The sequence below is a fragment of the Dacryopinax primogenitus genome, assembly GCF_000292625.1.
Source record: "Dacryopinax primogenitus strain DJM-731 SS1 chromosome Unknown DACRYscaffold_2, whole genome shotgun sequence".
Classification (NCBI taxonomy): domain Eukaryota; kingdom Fungi; phylum Basidiomycota; class Dacrymycetes; order Dacrymycetales; family Dacrymycetaceae; genus Dacryopinax; species Dacryopinax primogenitus.
This window is the reverse complement of record NW_024467199.1, coordinates 1476548-1492163: the sequence shown is the minus strand read 5'-3', so window position 1 is coordinate 1492163 and position 15616 is coordinate 1476548. Positions and strand designations below refer to the sequence as shown.

General features: G+C 52.2%; 6 protein-coding genes across 6 annotated transcripts; 4 read left to right on the top strand and 2 right to left on the bottom strand.

The window, feature by feature from the left end:
* Positions 1-102: 102 nt before the first annotated feature.
* On the top strand, positions 103-1520 carry DACRYDRAFT_104199 (kinase-like protein; the record flags this gene model as incomplete). The annotated part of the gene is made up of 6 exons (XM_040767889.1): positions 103-434; positions 486-581; positions 660-817; positions 876-1085; positions 1141-1265; positions 1317-1520. 6 exons carry the CDS (start codon positions 103-105, stop codon positions 1518-1520), a joined length of 1125 nt encoding a protein of 374 aa, XP_040632608.1.
* Positions 1521-2688: 1168 nt separating this feature from the next.
* DACRYDRAFT_20114 (uncharacterized protein) lies at positions 2689-8132 on the top strand. The gene is made up of 12 exons (XM_040771797.1): positions 2689-2940; positions 3001-4414; positions 4466-4847; positions 4903-5355; positions 5403-5608; positions 5664-5890; positions 5940-6084; positions 6134-7625; positions 7675-7756; positions 7813-7844; positions 7892-7921; positions 7979-8132. The coding sequence occupies exons 1-8, from the start codon at positions 2852-2854 to the stop codon at positions 7184-7186; spliced, it is 3969 nt and encodes a 1322-aa protein (XP_040632607.1). The 5' UTR covers positions 2689-2851; the 3' UTR covers positions 7187-7625; positions 7675-7756; positions 7813-7844; positions 7892-7921; positions 7979-8132.
* Positions 8133-8231: 99 nt separating this feature from the next.
* On the top strand, positions 8232-9712 carry DACRYDRAFT_75055 (glycosyltransferase family 21 protein; the record flags this gene model as incomplete). Its single annotated transcript, XM_040776105.1, has 3 exons — positions 8232-8314; positions 8366-8619; positions 8684-9712. The coding sequence occupies 3 exons, from the start codon at positions 8232-8234 to the stop codon at positions 9685-9687; spliced, it is 1341 nt and encodes a 446-aa protein (XP_040632606.1). The 3' UTR covers positions 9688-9712.
* Positions 9713-9771: 59 nt separating this feature from the next.
* On the bottom strand, positions 9772-11313 carry DACRYDRAFT_20111 (uncharacterized protein). The gene is made up of 7 exons (XM_040771796.1): positions 11107-11313; positions 10615-10676; positions 10452-10558; positions 10328-10395; positions 10144-10281; positions 10021-10086; positions 9772-9970 (listed from the first exon to the last, which is right to left on the bottom strand). Exons 1-7 carry the CDS (start codon positions 11215-11217, stop codon positions 9908-9910), a joined length of 615 nt encoding a protein of 204 aa, XP_040632605.1. The 5' UTR covers positions 11218-11313; the 3' UTR covers positions 9772-9907.
* A 629-nt stretch (positions 11314-11942) lies between these two features.
* DACRYDRAFT_20110 (peptidyl-tRNA hydrolase II) lies at positions 11943-12870 on the top strand. The gene is made up of 5 exons (XM_040771795.1): positions 11943-12087; positions 12139-12195; positions 12243-12311; positions 12362-12373; positions 12421-12870. The coding sequence occupies exons 1-5, from the start codon at positions 11956-11958 to the stop codon at positions 12607-12609; spliced, it is 459 nt and encodes a 152-aa protein (XP_040632604.1). The 5' UTR covers positions 11943-11955; the 3' UTR covers positions 12610-12870.
* Positions 12871-12960: 90 nt separating this feature from the next.
* Positions 12961-15305, bottom strand: DACRYDRAFT_113764 (uncharacterized protein). The gene is made up of 5 exons (XM_040769696.1): positions 14892-15305; positions 14635-14835; positions 14459-14573; positions 14133-14407; positions 12961-14081 (listed from the first exon to the last, which is right to left on the bottom strand). The coding sequence occupies exons 1-5, from the start codon at positions 15276-15278 to the stop codon at positions 13251-13253; spliced, it is 1809 nt and encodes a 602-aa protein (XP_040632603.1). The 5' UTR covers positions 15279-15305; the 3' UTR covers positions 12961-13250.
* Positions 15306-15616: the final 311 nt, after the last annotated feature.

The following is a 15616-nucleotide window of genomic DNA, read 5'->3' as shown; positions in this document are numbered from 1 at the left end:
CCCCCCCCGCCACATAGGGTCAGCTCACCTACATCCGACCCAATCACCAGCCCCGCTACTACACCTGAGAGGTCCCCTGAGCCTGAAGACAAGGGCATGCAGATGGCTCAGGGCTATGCCTCCACCTCAAATGAGATGACATCTTCACCCAGCAATGCCACTATTACTCCTCACCAAGACCTGTCCTTCAAGGGCTCAGTGACTGCAAATGGCAATGACGCTGACATGGTGGACATAATTGTGGACTCTGCTTTCGAGGATGAAGGCCTGCTAGAGTTTTTGAAGAGAAAGGAAGAACTGGCTCTTGGATATAGGAGAGGTGGTTTTGCACCATTATCCTGTCATGATAGGTTCAGTCCTGAGAACCAGTACTTTGTGCTGTGGAAGTTGGGACACGGGATGACCTCAACTGTTTGGCTCTGCAGAGATACCAAGTACGAGGTCTCACACCAAGACATTGGACTATACTGATGTGAATGGCACAGGGATCCTAGTGACCAATCTGGCTTTAAGGCAATCAAAGTCTCCACTGCCGAATGGATTGTCCTCCGTGGCATGAATGATGAGGTCTCTTTTCTCAAGTGAGTCCAGCATCATAATCCCCAACACCCTGGATATGAGCATATAGCACCATTCCAAATGCACTTTATTCATAAAAGCCCTTTTGGAGAACACCTGTGTATGGTGTTCGATGTGCTGGGTCAACCTTTGAAGAGTTCCACTGCTTCCACCTATCCCCTCACCATGCTCAAGCACATTCTTAAGGACAGCCTTTTAGCGTTGCAGTACATACAGGAATGTGGTATCATTCACACTGGTTAGCACCATCTGCCCTCATCCCAAGACACAGATGGCATGCTGACTGCCCTACCTAGATATTAAGCCTGACAATATTCTCATAATGCCTAAGGCTGCTGAGCTGATACCTCTCATTCGGCAACAGATGCTATTCTGTCATCCTACAGGTATCAATATGGTATCCCTCAATTTCCTGCCCTATGAATATATGATTGTCCCATCTGAGCCTCTCACGGTGTCCATGGACTTCTCCCACCCCTCTGTTGCCCTCACTGACTTCAGCACTGGTAAGTCTGCTCCGGACCTGGCATGTAGTAGCATGCTGACTTCCTGGTCTGCCAGCTGTCTGGGCAGGCCAAAACCACAACCTGCGAGGCAAGGTGCAGAGTCTCCCCATGCATGCTCCCAAGGTCATCCTCAATGCCAGATGGAATAGCAAGATTGACATGTGGGGATATGCTTGCTTGGTAGGCTGCAATCCTTGCATCCATCTATTGTTGCTGACAAGGGGCCTGTAGTGCTATGAATACTACACTGGCAAAATCTTGCACATGCCAAGGGATACCAGCAATATATTTCCCAAGGATTTTTTTCTGGCGGAAATGCAGGCATCAATTGGACCGCTTCCTCCTAGTCTGTTCAAAGATGCCATGTTCTATAATGACTTCTTTACCAATGAAGGCAAGCACCTGCCACCTCAACTCAGCCCGCTGACTTGTTAACATCTTCTAGGTATCCTCCACAAATCCGTGAAGGTTCATGGTGGAACCTTGAAAGAGCGCCTGAAGAACGTGGTGCTGGCCCTGTCCAAAGTCGACTGTGACAAGTTCTTGAGTTTCATTCAACCAATGCTTCAGTATAACCTGAGATTGAGACCCATGCCTGGCACCACCCTAAAGCACAGGTTCTTCAAAGGCATTTGATGAACAAGCATAGTTTATCAGGGATATCTATACCTACCCCGATGTTCCCTATTGGCACTCTTTACATTCCGGATTGTACCCTTTTACAATGGAGAGCAATGACATGCAGCTGTGATTCTTGCGCAGTGATTTATTAGTAAATGGTCGATTGTGGCTGTTCGATCAGTCAATCAATTCGCCACTTCTCCAAACCTTCGGCCTTTGCCTGCAGTGTAGTCCAGAGTTCACTCCGGATCCCCCGGCCTCTTTCTTCACCAATCCTGAGATGCCCAGAGCCGCCAAACCTATCGTTATTGCCTCCAATTCCCGGATTTGTCCAGCATGCAAGAAGGCGCTCAACGGTGCTCGCGCGTTGTCTGTACACTGGTTTGCACACCTTGGCTATGCTAAGAAGTGACAAAGGCCTGGGTGGATGAATAATGCCTGAAGAACGGGTGCTGACGGAAATTTGATGTGAACAGGAATGATTGGTGGATTCTTCTCGGGTACAAGAGGGAAGACGGTGCCCGATGACCCTAAACTTCGCTCCCGTCTAGAGTATTGACGGGGTGGGGGGTCATTAGGAGGGGAACGTTAATGCAGCACACGCCCCATAGACCGGGTTGCAAATTCCTGTCAGTGCTGGCTCGTCCCTTCCCCACATCCCTCCCCAAAGCACTGTACATCCTGTTGGTAGGAAAGGAGAGGAAACACGGAGTTAACGGTTGTGTTGTACATTGCCTCATTTCTTAGATTCCCCTTGTACTGAGTGTGTAATTGATTGATTATCGGAGGAGACGGTGTCGGGGCATTCGGCGGTAAAGGAAAGGAAGCGACCCTCCCTTCATCGCCCCACGCGTGACAACCGTCCCAGAGGTGTCCTGCTCGTGATCGACGACGACCACTTAGTACTTGCTCTTTCCTTCGCTCAAAGGGATTCATCTACAAGTCCTTAATACCTAATCTCTCTCTCTTACCACCACCATCCCCTCAATCTATATTCCCGCAACTCTTCATTCACATCCTTTACCTTCTCAAAAAGGCGATTGCATTGCCATACTTTTCCCCGTTTCTCCACGTTCCCTCTGCACCCGCTTCTTGGGGCTTCCTCATCGCCCGATACACCATCTATCACAAGGCTCACCAGGACAATGTCCTCTCTCTCTACCACTCCGGAGCACTTCAAGGCTCCGTCAGGCAAGACGCCTCCCCCTGCTGCGTCCGCTGCCTACTTTAAAAGGTCCGCATTGTTGCATTTTTCATCTTCCTGATCCGTCGCTTACCGCTTTGATATTTCCAGAGCGTGGGAGATACAGGCTGAGGAAAGGATGAACTCGCGCTATCGTCCACCAGCGCTTCGAGCTCTCTCTGGTGAAGGTACTAACCAGTCGGACTCTGGCTCATTGGCGAGCCCGAGTGATTCGGTCAGCACCTCCCCCTCGAGCAACTATCCTCCTGGCTTCAGGAGGGCAAGGGCCGGAACCTTGCCCTCCAACGTCGCACTCGCAGCGGACAACCTATTTGGATCGAGTACCAACCTACCCCAGAGCAGCAGCACTACCTCGCTCGTCGACGTCCCGGCCAGTTCTCCTGTCGCACGACCCAGCCTTCGGCATACCAACTCGGTTCAGCCTCCATCGTCTGATCGATTGAACCGCCTTCGCTCAGGCTCGCTCACTACCCTGCCTTCTGGTCTATCATCGGCGTTTGGTCCGGCTGTCTTTGCTTCGTCCTGGCTCAGCTCCCGGGAATCTGTTGCGCTCGGTGGGACACTGGAACCTGAGTACACCGACCTCCGTCCCCGCATGCAGGCGGAAACCCACTTGAATGATGACTACGGTCATCGTACTCTGGACTATCTCGGCCTCGACGAGGCCCCGACCGTGCGTGCTCCTCCTCCGGCTACCGTTTCTGAGCTCCGCAACCAAGCTCAAGCCGCTATCGCTGGCAGTCTCGCACATCCATCCCGCCTGCGCGCACAGACAGTTTCCAACTTCAACAGGCGTTCGCTGTTGGGCTCTCAGGGTGGGCTGGATTTAGAACCGCAGATTATCGAGCCTGCCCAGGACGAGTACTCTTTGTACCGCGAGGCACAACCGATTACCCGTCCTCGTGTCGATTCTCTCGAAGGTGCCCTCGGTCCTAACCAATTCCTGTACAATAACGCCTACGTCGCCAAGGGGTTCAAACCTCAGCAGCATCTTGCGTCCAGCACGGCTGCGTCCCGCCCGCGTGCGGTTTCAGTCAGCTTGTTGGAAGACAGCCTGCGTACAAACACCTCGCAGCGTCTTGGGACATTGGGCGGTCAAGCCGGTTACCTGAATGAAGGCGGACTGCAACCACCTGGGTTCCTCTCCACTCCCGGATCGGGCTCGAGCACCCCTACGCCCAACTCGATCCTGCGGAATGCACCGTCGGTACACGGTGAAGGGCGTGAGCAAAAATCCACCCTCACCCGACCGACGATCCAGACTGTCGGCGTGCGCTTCCCAGACTCGCAGCTCGAGACGCCCACCCGTACTGGCAGTCTGTTGTCCGTGCCCCTCAGCTCTGGTTCGAGGAGTGTGTCTCCCAAAACGGCGGAAGGAAACAATCAGACCCCCTCCAGGAGCTTGTGGATCGGGAACCTCGATAGTCACATCACTGGCCAAGTATTGGCGAATGCGTTCACGAAGTACGGCCCGATTGAGAGCTTCCGCATGCTCGCAGAGAAGGTATTCAAAAATAGTGGCTCTCATTTGATAATCATTCTGAAGCGCATATAGGAATGTGGCTTTGTCAATTTCGTCGACATATCTGATGCCATCCGCGCTAAGGAGGACGTCCTGGAAACCCAAGGCGGAGTGATTCCTTCCCTGGGAAACTCCCAGCCAGTCCGTATTGGCTTTGGTAAGATTGACAGCGCCCCGTCCACGCCCATGGGTGTCGCGTCTCCCGGAGGCATGCCAGGCATCATGACCCCATTATCAGCTGTGGCGCCACAGTCTGCGGGAGGGATGGAGGCTCAACTCCAGTCCTCGCCTACGAGGGCACTTTGGATTGGCTCGATCCCGTCTACCACAACGCCAGCGACGATCCTGTCCATCTTCAGTCCTTTCGGCCCGATCGAGTCTGCTAGAGTGCTCACGCACAAGAACTGCGGTTTCGGTAAGCATATATTCTTGTTGTGCTGAGGTCTAGTCTGAAACTTACTTGGTTTTAGTCAACTTCGAGCGACTGGATGACGCTGTTTGTGCCAGGAAGGCGTTGAACGGCCGGGACGTGCTCGGTCCAGACGTCGGTGCCATCCGCATTGGCTTTGCTCGTGTGCCGACCAAGGGCGCAGCTACTCCCACCGGACTGGAGAATGTCACTGAAGAGAGTGGCTTCATCTCTGGCCCGTCAGGTGTCGGTGACATGAGCATCGGTGCTGCCATCTATGCCTTGCGGAATATCAAGGGTGCTACGGCTGTCCCGACGGACCAGCAGGTCCTTGGAGGATCCGTGGAAAATTACCGCTCCAACTTGCTGCTTGATATGGTCAGTTTGGGGTTGAACCAGCCGACTGATACCGCAGAGGGTATCAAGAGCGGCCCGCTTGTTACTGAGCAGCAGATGATAATGCGTGAACTGAGCGATGGCATCCCTTCTGAGCCTTATTTGCAAGCTATGGCTGGTAAGTCATGGAGATTTGTGGAATATTTCGAGGCTTATCAGATCCAGATTTCCGCCCTCCGACCATGTACTACACTACTATTCCCGCTGTTGCCGAACGCGGCAATAACAGGCGTTGGGATGCTACCAAGCTCCGCGACTTGCGGAAGAAGCTTGATGCGAGTGCTCTTACGCTTGAGGAAGTCGATGCTACCGTTACAGAGCTGTTAGACGGTGAGATCGTCGAGCTGGCTTCTGACTGGCTCGGTAACACTGTGAGTTGTTTTGACAGTATCAATTATTTCATGTGACTGACATGGTTCATCTCAGGTCGTGCAAAAGCTGTTCGAGAAGTGCTCGCTGGAGCCCAGGCTCCGTATGCTTGAGCGCCTCGCACCGCACCTTGCCACCATTGGCATCCACAAGAACGGCACATGGGCAGCGCAGAAGATTATTGACTGCTCGAACACGCCGGAGGAGATAGCGCTGATCTCTCAAAACTTGCGCCCATACACTCCGCCGTTGTTGCTTGACCAATTTGGCAATTATGTCGTCCAGTATGTTACTTTTCACACACAACAGTCGACCTGTGCTGAACGACTAAAGATGCTGCTTGCGTTTTGGTGCACCTGGCAACGATTTCATTTTTGATGCCATGGTGGATCGTCTTTGGGAGATCGCACAAGGTCGATTCGGCGCACGAAGCATGAGGGCCTGCTTGGAGAGTCCGCACATCACCATTCACCAGCAGGTTTGTAGAAAAAATCATCCCCATGATGCCCTGTTGATCTGCTTTATAGAAACGCTTGGCTACTGCAATCATCTTGAACTCCATTCCTCTTGCGACCAACCCTAACGGAGCGCTCTTGTTGACCTGGTTACTGGATTCGTCCGGCTTCCCGGCCCGTTACAGGCTTCTGGCGCCCCGTTTCACGCCGCATCTGTCGCATCTCTGCGCGCACAAGCTTGCGTCGCTCACTGTTCTACGCATCATTAATCAGAAGCTGGAGCCGGAAGCTGCCACACAGATTCTCCACGCTTTGTTTTACTCGCCGAATGACCACGTCCTTAATGACGTTCTCAGCGACCAGGTCAACGGTGTTGCAACTATTCACAAGATCATAACCAGCGCATTCATTGACCCGAACGAGCGCGCCGTGTATATGGAAGCGACCAAGCGCGTCCTCATCGAACTGAAGGCGACCGGTACTCAGGCTTACCGTCGCCTGGTTGAAGAAGTAGGTTTGCCCGTCGCCCCGGTTCCCGCTCCGCCTTTCTTGTCCAGCCCTCAGGCGTCCAAAACTCCGCAGACTGCAATCGGTCAGAGCCGGGTGACTAATGGTTCTGGTCCAGCGACTCCTATGGGCTACGCTGGACCTGCCGACCCTTCGTATATCTCTGCATTCCAAGCCATGCAAATTTCAGGAGCGGGAAGCCCTCTTGGTTTCATGGCGGCCAATGGTCTTCCATCCCCGCAATCACGTCTACAATTAGATCCTCGATATCAGCAAATGCCCGCAATCCAAGTCGTCACATCTCAACTGGCCAACCCGACGTTCTCTCCCTCTACTGATCCTTTCAATCCCTTCGCCCTGCGCTCTCCCGATCTGACTCCCGCTTCCCCACCAAGGGCTGTGAGGAGGAACAATAGCGGACACAACAGCAATAACGCAGCCACGTCCTCTGCCGGTGTGTACATGCAGCAGGCCAGTCTGCCCAGCCTCACTCAAGCTGGATCTGGCTTGATGGGTCTCGGGCAGGCTCAATTCATTCCAGCAAACCTTCCTCCACAGCAGGTCGCATATATGTTGCAGGAGATGCAAATGATGCAGAACGGGGCGTATCAAGCTTGATTCTGTTCACGACCTCATAACGATCCCACAACGCATCGATAACGCAGTCTCCTTGGGTATCTGGGCACCTTACTGGGCTGTATTCCTTGATGGCTTTCCTCACCACGCACTGATTGCAGACAAACAATTCTTGTTTTTCACTCCCGCAAATTCCTCGCAACTCCGGCACCTTGTTCCATTCCTCTCTTCATTCCCCGCGTCCCCCTCCCTTCGTATACACGTGCGGCCAGTCCGTATCTGTCAAACTGCTTTGCTTGTTATTCGTCTAACCGTAACGTATGAAAAATATGCATGTTTGGCTTTCCTGTATTACTATACATCTGCTCTAGCAGGTAATATACCCTCCCGTAGAATTGCCCTAACAATCCGAGTCTAGTCTACGCCGACTTGTTAGGTGGGCTGGCCCAAACTGGACCATTCGCTCCAGATTGTTGAACCTGTGGATCTAATTCAGTATACACGGGCATGGAGGTGGCATCTACTCACCTGCTCTATTTGCCGTTGCAGTGCATTCTTCTGGTGTGCGATCCTTATCTCATCCGCCTTCCTCTTCAGATCAGGCGAGAGTTGCTAGGTGCAGAGTTTGAGTAATACAGCCAGATCCCTCAGGTAGGTCCCAAGCTCACGCTGTAGAGTTGCTCGGGAGTCGGTACTGTGGCTGTCGTAATGTCAGCATCGAACGAGTGGACCGCAGTGGCAGCATACTTTTCATAAGGACATAGCCCGTGCCGACGACTGCGTAAACAATACCAGTCAGTGACGTTATCGATAGGGACGCAGAAGCAGACGCACTGATCGTGGACCACATCACAAAGCGGCCCCAAGCAATATTGGACATGGTGGTAGAGGTCTAAGGTGGTATCAGGTCGTCTAGCGGTTGTCTCTGCGCCACAGCGAGTAGAGCTCTTTATATATGGAAGCGGGTTACGTGTGAGGGATCCTTGTGGTCGTCGACGTCAGCTAATGTCAGCCACGGAGGGCGATGTCAATCTCGGCGTTGTTGCCTCCGATAATCGCTCTTGTTTGACAGCCGTCCATCCTACGCATGCTTCGCGAAATCTTTTGCACTATTTTGTGGATATGGTATGTGGCACTGTGGTGTATAGGTCTGATAGGATGGAGAACAGCGTGAGCATGTTTCGTGCCGTCTCATGATTGCTAAGCTAAACAGAAGGACAGGCGAAAACAATATAGTAACCGACCTCGCTCACCGCTCTCCTCCAGTCCTGCGGATGCGGTCCCAGGCGTGTCAATCTTACGACCCCTGAAAGGCCTTGATACGAATTTGTTCGAGAACCTCGAGTCATCTATGGTGCAGGAATACCCGAAGTATGAGGTCATCTTCGCGGTTGAAAACGAGAGCGACCAGGCGTTAGGAGTCGTGCGTGATGTGATCGCTAAGCATCCACATGTAGACGCGAGGGTAAAAATTGGTGCGTTCGCGGCGTTCGCGTGTGCTGGTCTCCTCGTTGCTGTATTTCTGACTGTAAATCGCAGGGTATGATGCCGTCGGAGTGAATCCCAAGGTCAATAACTTGATACGACCCTACCGTGAGGCGAAGCACGATATCCTATGGGTGATCGACTCCAACGTTCAAGTCGCGTCTGGAGCGATGGGTCGTGCGGTCGATGCTCTCTGCAAGAACAATCACAAGCCTAACGCGAAACGTATCGGCCTGGTGCATCATGTTCCCTTTGCATGGGCATCAGAACGACCTTGGGGATCACAGATCGAGGAGGCATTCCTAAATACCAATCATGCAAAGATGTATATCGCCCTGAACGTCCTCGCCGTCGACTCTTGCGTGATAGGCAAATCGTGTATGTACCGACGATCCGACGTGGAACAACTGACGGGGACGCTCAAACCTGCGAGCAAGCTCAAGGATCCCAACATGAAGCGCGGACTAGAAGCATTTGGCCGCTTTCTGGCAGAGGACAACATGATTGGTGCAGCGATATGGCATGAACTCGGGATGCGACACGACATGTCGTGTGATGTCGCCAAAAATGCTATTGGCAATATGGACCTCGCCGCATACTTCTGGAGGAGAGTACGATGGGTGCGCGTCCGAAAACATATGGTCCTATCGGCCACTATCATCGAGCCATTCACGGAATCAGTACTGCTTGGAACTCTCATGGCGTGGAGCCTTCGCTCCATGCTTGGCTTTCCAATGGTTGTTGTCCTCATATGTCACACTTTGGTTTGGCTGCTTGTCGATTTGGATGTATATGCCGCACTGGCAGGCCACGCCGTCCCAGCTTCCATCCGTTTAACATTCATTCGAGCATGGTTTTTCAGGGAGCTCCTTGCGCTACCTATCTTCCTCTATGCCGTGTTTGGAAATGAGGTTACATGGCGAGGACGGACATACCGGGTCTTGTCCAATTCGGAGGCACAGCGGGTCGAGCGCCCTTTGAAATGGTGGGGCCGAGAGAGACGGTCGGACGAGAGTGCTGGTCAAACCATTCAACCGCTAATGGACGATGTTTCTTAGATAGACGCTAGCAATTGCTAATACGAAATACTTCATCTCAGCTGGATGTGTCAACTTCGGCGAGAATCTCCAGGGCACGTAAGGGGCATTATGAGTTCAATTGGTCCAGCAAATACTAAAAGACTCGGAGACAATCATAAAAGAACAGAACAAACTCGGTACTAATAACAAGCTGTCAACAAAAAATTACTCCAGCTCTCAAATCCAGTGATGGGTGCCATCACTCTGGTTTCGTCGCTTCAGTTTTCTTCGTAGCTTTGGCCTTCTTGGGTGCGGCAGTGGCCTATATAATATCCTTTGAGTATACGTTGTTCCCCAAAATGAGAGTCATACCTTCTTGGGAGCGGCACCCTTGGTCGCAGGCTTAGCCTTGGGATTGGCAGCCTTCGTTGCCACAGGCTTTTTGCGTTATTAGCCAAGTGAAGCTGTGTCCCACACAAAGCCGGGAGAGCTTACCTTCTTCGTGGTAGCAGCCTTCTTGGGTGCTGCGGTCTTGGCTGTCTTCTTCGGTGCCGGCTTCGCCGGCTTCACAGGTGCTTTCTTGGTGACAGCTGGTTTCGCCTTGGTTACAGCAGGCTTGGTTGCAGGCTTGTTCTGCATCGCGTCACGAATTGGTCTAACCGTAGTGCAAATCCCTTACCTCTTTCGATTCAGACTTCTTCACCTCAGTGGCCTTCTTGCTGGCGAGCTTGACTTTGCCGGAGAGACCTTAGGCAATGACATTAACGAACATAAACTTATAATATTCCGAGTGTGTGACATACCGTTGGGCAAGACAAACTTGCCGGTTTCATGACCACGAGTGATAGCTTTGCTGATATTTGTGACATTGCTAGCATTCATCTCGATTTTGAACTTCGTTTCAAGGAACCTAATTTAGGCTCATTAGTCCCTGCTAGCACAAAGCTATGTCGATTGAGCAATTACTTCTTGATAGTTGGACGAGATACTCCGCTGCGGGCCTCCTCCGGGTGCTCAGTAATGCATTCCTGCAAAGAAGAAAGGTGAGTCAGTGGAATGTTCCTCCTCAAACCAAAGGAGAATATATAAGGGCTGTGGCGCAGCTGCAAGAAGAGCAAGTCACGTGACAAATGTTTATACCCCATTTCGACCATTTCCTCAACCCCGAATTCAGAAATAACTCAAGAAAATGCGAAGAAACGATCTTTTAGATATGTTTCGATTGAAACAAGTAGAAGAAAGACCGGAGTTGTGGCAAAAATGCCGTCAGCAGTTCAAGGGGTCATGCGATAAGACATCAGCATCGCCCCTTTCACGTCCATGAGAAGCCTGGGTCAGGATTATGCATAAGAATCAACGGTTCTGGAGGAACCACAAGGTGGATTAATTGTGCATCCATCTTGGGGTCGGGTCCATAGACGAAGAAAGATGCAAAAGGTGTATGAGACTGATGCTTACAGCGATCATATCGACGAACGAGGGGTGCGTGGAGGTCTTAGCGGAGGCAGAGTTCCCGCCAGCAGGCTTGGCTGCCTTAGTCTTTGTAGACTTGGTCTTAGTAGCCGACATATTAGTAGTGGTTCAAGATCAAGAGAATCTGGAGAGGTTTAGATAAGTGCCGAAAGAGTTTGAGCCAGCAAATGAGCGCGAGGTGGTCGTTTGGGCGAGTGGGGTGCAAGATGGGAGGGTCGCAACTCGCGCGTCGAGCGCCCTGGTATATAAGGCCCGTCTGGCCTGCCTTGCCTTGAGCGTCACGTGCCAAGCGTAAATCTCTCGACTCCTAAAACAGCATGCAGTGGCCTGGCAGGTTAAGAGACGAGTGACTATTTTGTTTGAATGTTGTGTCCGATGTACCAGGCAGTAGTTCCCAGGTATGCGGGACCCAGGGCAAACATCGCCCGCTTTGAGGCAACTCGTCGTCGTCGTCAGGTCCTGCCCGTTCCCACACCAGACCGCATCAGAAGGACATCACAATCAACCATTAGATACAAGACAACATTTGGATTATTGTAGATGCATTAGAAGTGTCGCCTGAGAATAGACCTTTTAGTTTTATAAACCATCTTAAGTCGCCGTGAAGAAGGTGTCGCTTGCCTTCTATTCCCTCCGCGCCATATAGCACCCTGGCGGAGTTTGAACCGGACCCATTCACCGCCCTTCCGGAGCCGCGAGTCCTCCATGACAGGGTAATGTTTAGCTCGAAACTAGTCTTGGTCAAAGAATATTCCTGTATCTTGCTCTGCTCCGTTGTCGCCTTTTGGTTCAAGTTATAAAGCCTCCTTTCGCCACTCATTCTTGTCCACGAACATGATCATTCCTCTATCTGAAGAGAAAGACAGCACAAACAAACAAGATGGTTCGATGGAGGGGACGTCGGTGCCCGATGCTAACTTGACGTCTATTGTGATGCAAATTATTGTGCGGAGGGATCTAATGGATGTCAGTCTTTTGGTGCCACGTGGTGGTCCGCCCTGAACCCGTCATTCTCAGGTCGAAAAATGGGGAGTTGGTCCTCTAATTGCGCAAGGCGCACATGCGGCTACAGCGGTGCGGGTCTATACGTTCCTGTTAGTCCTGACTCATAATGACCTTAGGTGTTGTATGAGTCGCGAGATTCCGCTGAAACCCAGTTGTACTTGGCTGATCTTCATAACATGAGAAAGGTTGAACCTTCTTTGACAATTCTCTCGGTTGCTCATGCCTCTCTATGCAGGTAGTTCTACAGGTACGGGTTGTTCTCAGTTCATAATATGCGAATTGATCCAGTCCTAGACACCAGATGCGGACACACTCAACAAGCTGCACAACCTGCTCTCAAGTGCAACCCCCCCAGTTCCACACCACATGTGGCTGGAGCAGCCCGAAAATACGCCTACCTGTATCGCGCTTGCACCGAACAGAAGAAGTAGCGCGATCAAGAAAGCTTTGGATAAAGCCAAATGCGGATTGTGGCAAGGATAGGTTATGCACATACCTCGATTACGTACACCCACGCATCTCATCCTTCTTATGGAAACGATGGCGACGGTCGTCCAGGTTGATTTATTAGAAGATGTGTTATCACGTGGAGGTCTTCCCATTCTGTTGGAGACAGTCTGCCTCGTGCGTGCAGAACAAAGCGCGTTTCAAGATGTACAGTAGCAAAGTCATAGTGCCAGAGGGGGGTTTGAGATCTGCTGGCGGCGCTGGGAAAATCCAATAAAGCACATGTGCAATGTTGAAACACTTGTTGTAATACAAGAAGAAAGCTATATATGGGGTCATAGGAGAGAAGCACGGTGTGGTTACGAGGATGACGGACCCACGGGACATAGAGGATGGTAAGGGAGTTGTCCAGTAAGAGTAGGATTTTGGTAAAGAAGACGGTCGTTGGCTTGAATTGCACCGAGTATGGGGATATGCAGGGAGAGAGAAAGGAGCATGAACAAGAAAAGCTGGGTGACGGAAGTAGGAAAAGAATGTGAGCAGACGTGAGCAGTTGAGATCTACACATGGGCCGAGACAGACAAGAGATAAGTCGTGGAAATAGGAGTAAGACTGGAGTGCATGGCAATGACATGGGGAACGTGAATGGCGTGGGCTGAGGCGTCAATCGTTTAGGGCTACGGTGGCAACGAGTCCCCGCTCGTGGCCGTGGCGCTCCGTTGAGGGAGTTCGATATTCTCTTGCATCGCCTCGTCCAGCCGTTCGTCTAGCAGATATGCATTATCTTCGGTGTCGGGAGATGCGAGGGGTACATATTCCGTCTCCCCGTCCTCGCTCATCTCCGTGCCCATGGTCTGCGTCCGGGAAATGGGTGTCCGGGTGCTGGACCCGGCTAATGCTTGGTTTATGTTAATCACGGGCGCAGGCGCTGCAGGTTCGGTAGATATAGGCACAGAGGCGGACGCAATAGACGTAGGATTCCGCGGTGGGATTGACGAGGAACCGGCCCCCTCATCGACGGTGGTCGGATTGAGGAATGTCGTAGCAGCCAAAGCAGCGGCTTGATGGGTTGGATTTCCGTTTGTAGAATCTACCAATGAGCTTGGGCGACTTGATCTCAGGGGTGATGGCATGGAGGCTGTGGGTGAGATAGCCGGTCCACCTGTGGCAGAGTCACCAGATGGTCGAAGAGGGCTGCCGTTAGTCCTTGGGGGTGTACCAGTCAGAATGGAAGCTCCAGATAATCGGTGAACGTGGGTGGGTGCAGAGGAGCTGATCGCAGCATCTCCTGACAAATCTACACGGGCAGGAATCGCGATGGGCGTTCTTGATCCACTCACGGGAGCAGACGAAGGCATAGGCGGCGCAGCTGGATCAGTATTTGTCCCACCGGTTGAGGAACCTTCCCCGCCGTTTGCTCGTTGTTGTCTGGCTTCTTCCTCCTGTTGTCGTCGTAGAGCCTGTTCATGCTCAAGCAAAGACAATCTCATCGCTTCCATAACCATTAGCTGGGAAGATATTAGCAAGGCCTCCCGCCATCCATAATGGATTACACTGACCTCTTCTAGATCCTGCCCTGCCATACCCATGCCGCCCAATAATTGACTGAGCTCGTGTCTGCGCCGTCGACTACCTCGGGTCGAACTGTCATCCGTCTCGACAATGGGGCCAGTGTCTCCCATGCCATCTGTGTTTATCTGAACCCGTCCCGAGGTAATGCCAACAGGAATGAGCCGATCTCCCACCTGCCGCATGATGATACGGCGATTAGCGCGGCGTGCGACTGCAGCGTGCACCGCGGCAAGTTTTGCTTCCCAGTCCGGCCGTATTTGATCTAGCGTGCTGACGTTAGCGAAAACTATGGGAAAGAGCTCCAAGCGCCCACCAATTGTTACGACACCCGGTGCCGTGTGACTGAGCGATTGACGTCTTTGCTTTGCCATAGGCGGTGGAGGCGCAATAGAACCAGACGAGCTGACCTTGTAGAGATCGGGCGATGGCTTCAAAACGAACGCAATCATTGTCAACATCTTCGCTTCTTCCAATGCAATTCCAACTCACATAACCCTCACTCCCTATACCAGCTCGCCACGCCGGAGCAGCGTAGATGACACCAAAGTTATCTTGGACACAATACGGACAAGCGGCAGGCTCCGACACTAGATGTTGCGGTGTGGGGTCAGCACGCTTGATCTGCACAAAACATTCTGTACAAATGTAATGGTCACAGCATCGGGTCCTATTGATGTTCGGTGGGTAGTACTGCGGCCGGCGTTTATCAGTACACGTAAGCTATGGTGAAATAGGGCAGAGCGCACTAGAAAGCAGATGGGACATTCTATTGCGCCCCGGTACAACTGTGCTTCCGGTATCTTCATTGTCTGTGGTCTCAACCGCTCGCTTTGTCTTGTACTGACAGAGGAACGCGAAAGCGTAACTGACAGAATGTCTGATGCCGCATCGGACGTCGGAGAAGCTTCAGTTGGTGGCACCTTGCGCGCTGCCATAATCTGCTCATCCGTCATCTCATCATCATAGTCCTCCAGCGGCCAGTAGAAAGGGGCAAGCTTGCGTTCCTTGATAAGCCGAGAGACAACCTCGTGGTTCCAGTCCTGCGGTCCAGTGTAAGTACCAAAGGGGCGTGTCGAACCAAAGTCGATGTGGTTCTCAGTCCGCTCTTTGTGTGTTGAAGCTGAGTTTCCCATCCTTGTATATTGACTCGCCGGTGACCCAGGCAGGGGGGAGGAGGAGTAGCGGGGAGTGGTGGTGAGGAGAGGAGGAGGGGGGCAGCACTACTGCGAGCGGTAAGAGGTTGGGCGCGCGACTGGAGGCGTGTGTGACCGTCTCAATGACAGCATGCGACGGAAGCAATTAATGGGATTGCCAACTCCCCGAAGTCTGGTCCACCATCTCAGCCTCTTCGTCTCTCCTTGCCCACCATGCCCAGCCAATTATCTCTTCAGAATTTTAAAGTCGTTTATTCTATTTGCAAACCTGTCTAAGCCTTTGAATTCATCACCAATCCTGGAAGCAGCCTTGGCTT

Excerpts from the sequence above, each read along its gene's own strand:
- DACRYDRAFT_20111 (XM_040771796.1), bottom strand. The coding sequence starts at position 11,217 with ATGTCGGCTACTAAGACCAAGTCTACAAAGACTAAGGCAGCCAAGCCT. Across the intron at positions 10,677-11,106 it reads CGTTCGTCGATATGATCGCT|GAATGCATTACTGAGCACCC; the intron begins GTAAGCATCAGT and ends TCTTCTTTGCAG. Across the intron at positions 10,559-10,614 it reads TCTCGTCCAACTATCAAGAA|GTTCCTTGAAACGAAGTTCA; the intron begins GTAATTGCTCAA and ends AGCCTAAATTAG.
- DACRYDRAFT_20110 (XM_040771795.1), top strand. The coding sequence starts at position 11,956 with ATGATCATTCCTCTATCTGAAGAGAAAGACAGCACAAACAAACAAGAT. Across the intron at positions 12,088-12,138 it reads TGCGGAGGGATCTAATGGAT|GTCGAAAAATGGGGAGTTGG; the intron begins GTCAGTCTTTTG and ends CGTCATTCTCAG. Across the intron at positions 12,196-12,242 it reads GCGCACATGCGGCTACAGCG|GTGTTGTATGAGTCGCGAGA; the intron begins GTGCGGGTCTAT and ends TAATGACCTTAG.
- DACRYDRAFT_20114 (XM_040771797.1), top strand. The coding sequence starts at position 2,852 with ATGTCCTCTCTCTCTACCACTCCGGAGCACTTCAAGGCTCCGTCAGGC. Across the intron at positions 5,356-5,402 it reads TTATTTGCAAGCTATGGCTG|ATTTCCGCCCTCCGACCATG; the intron begins GTAAGTCATGGA and ends TATCAGATCCAG. Across the intron at positions 6,085-6,133 it reads ACATCACCATTCACCAGCAG|AAACGCTTGGCTACTGCAAT; the intron begins GTTTGTAGAAAA and ends TCTGCTTTATAG.
- DACRYDRAFT_113764 (XM_040769696.1), bottom strand. The coding sequence starts at position 15,278 with ATGGGAAACTCAGCTTCAACACACAAAGAGCGGACTGAGAACCACATC. Across the intron at positions 14,836-14,891 it reads AATGTCCCATCTGCTTTCTA|TACTACCCACCGAACATCAA; the intron begins GTGCGCTCTGCC and ends CGCCGGCCGCAG. Across the intron at positions 14,082-14,132 it reads CAGGGCAGGATCTAGAAGAG|CTAATGGTTATGGAAGCGAT; the intron begins GTCAGTGTAATC and ends ATATCTTCCCAG.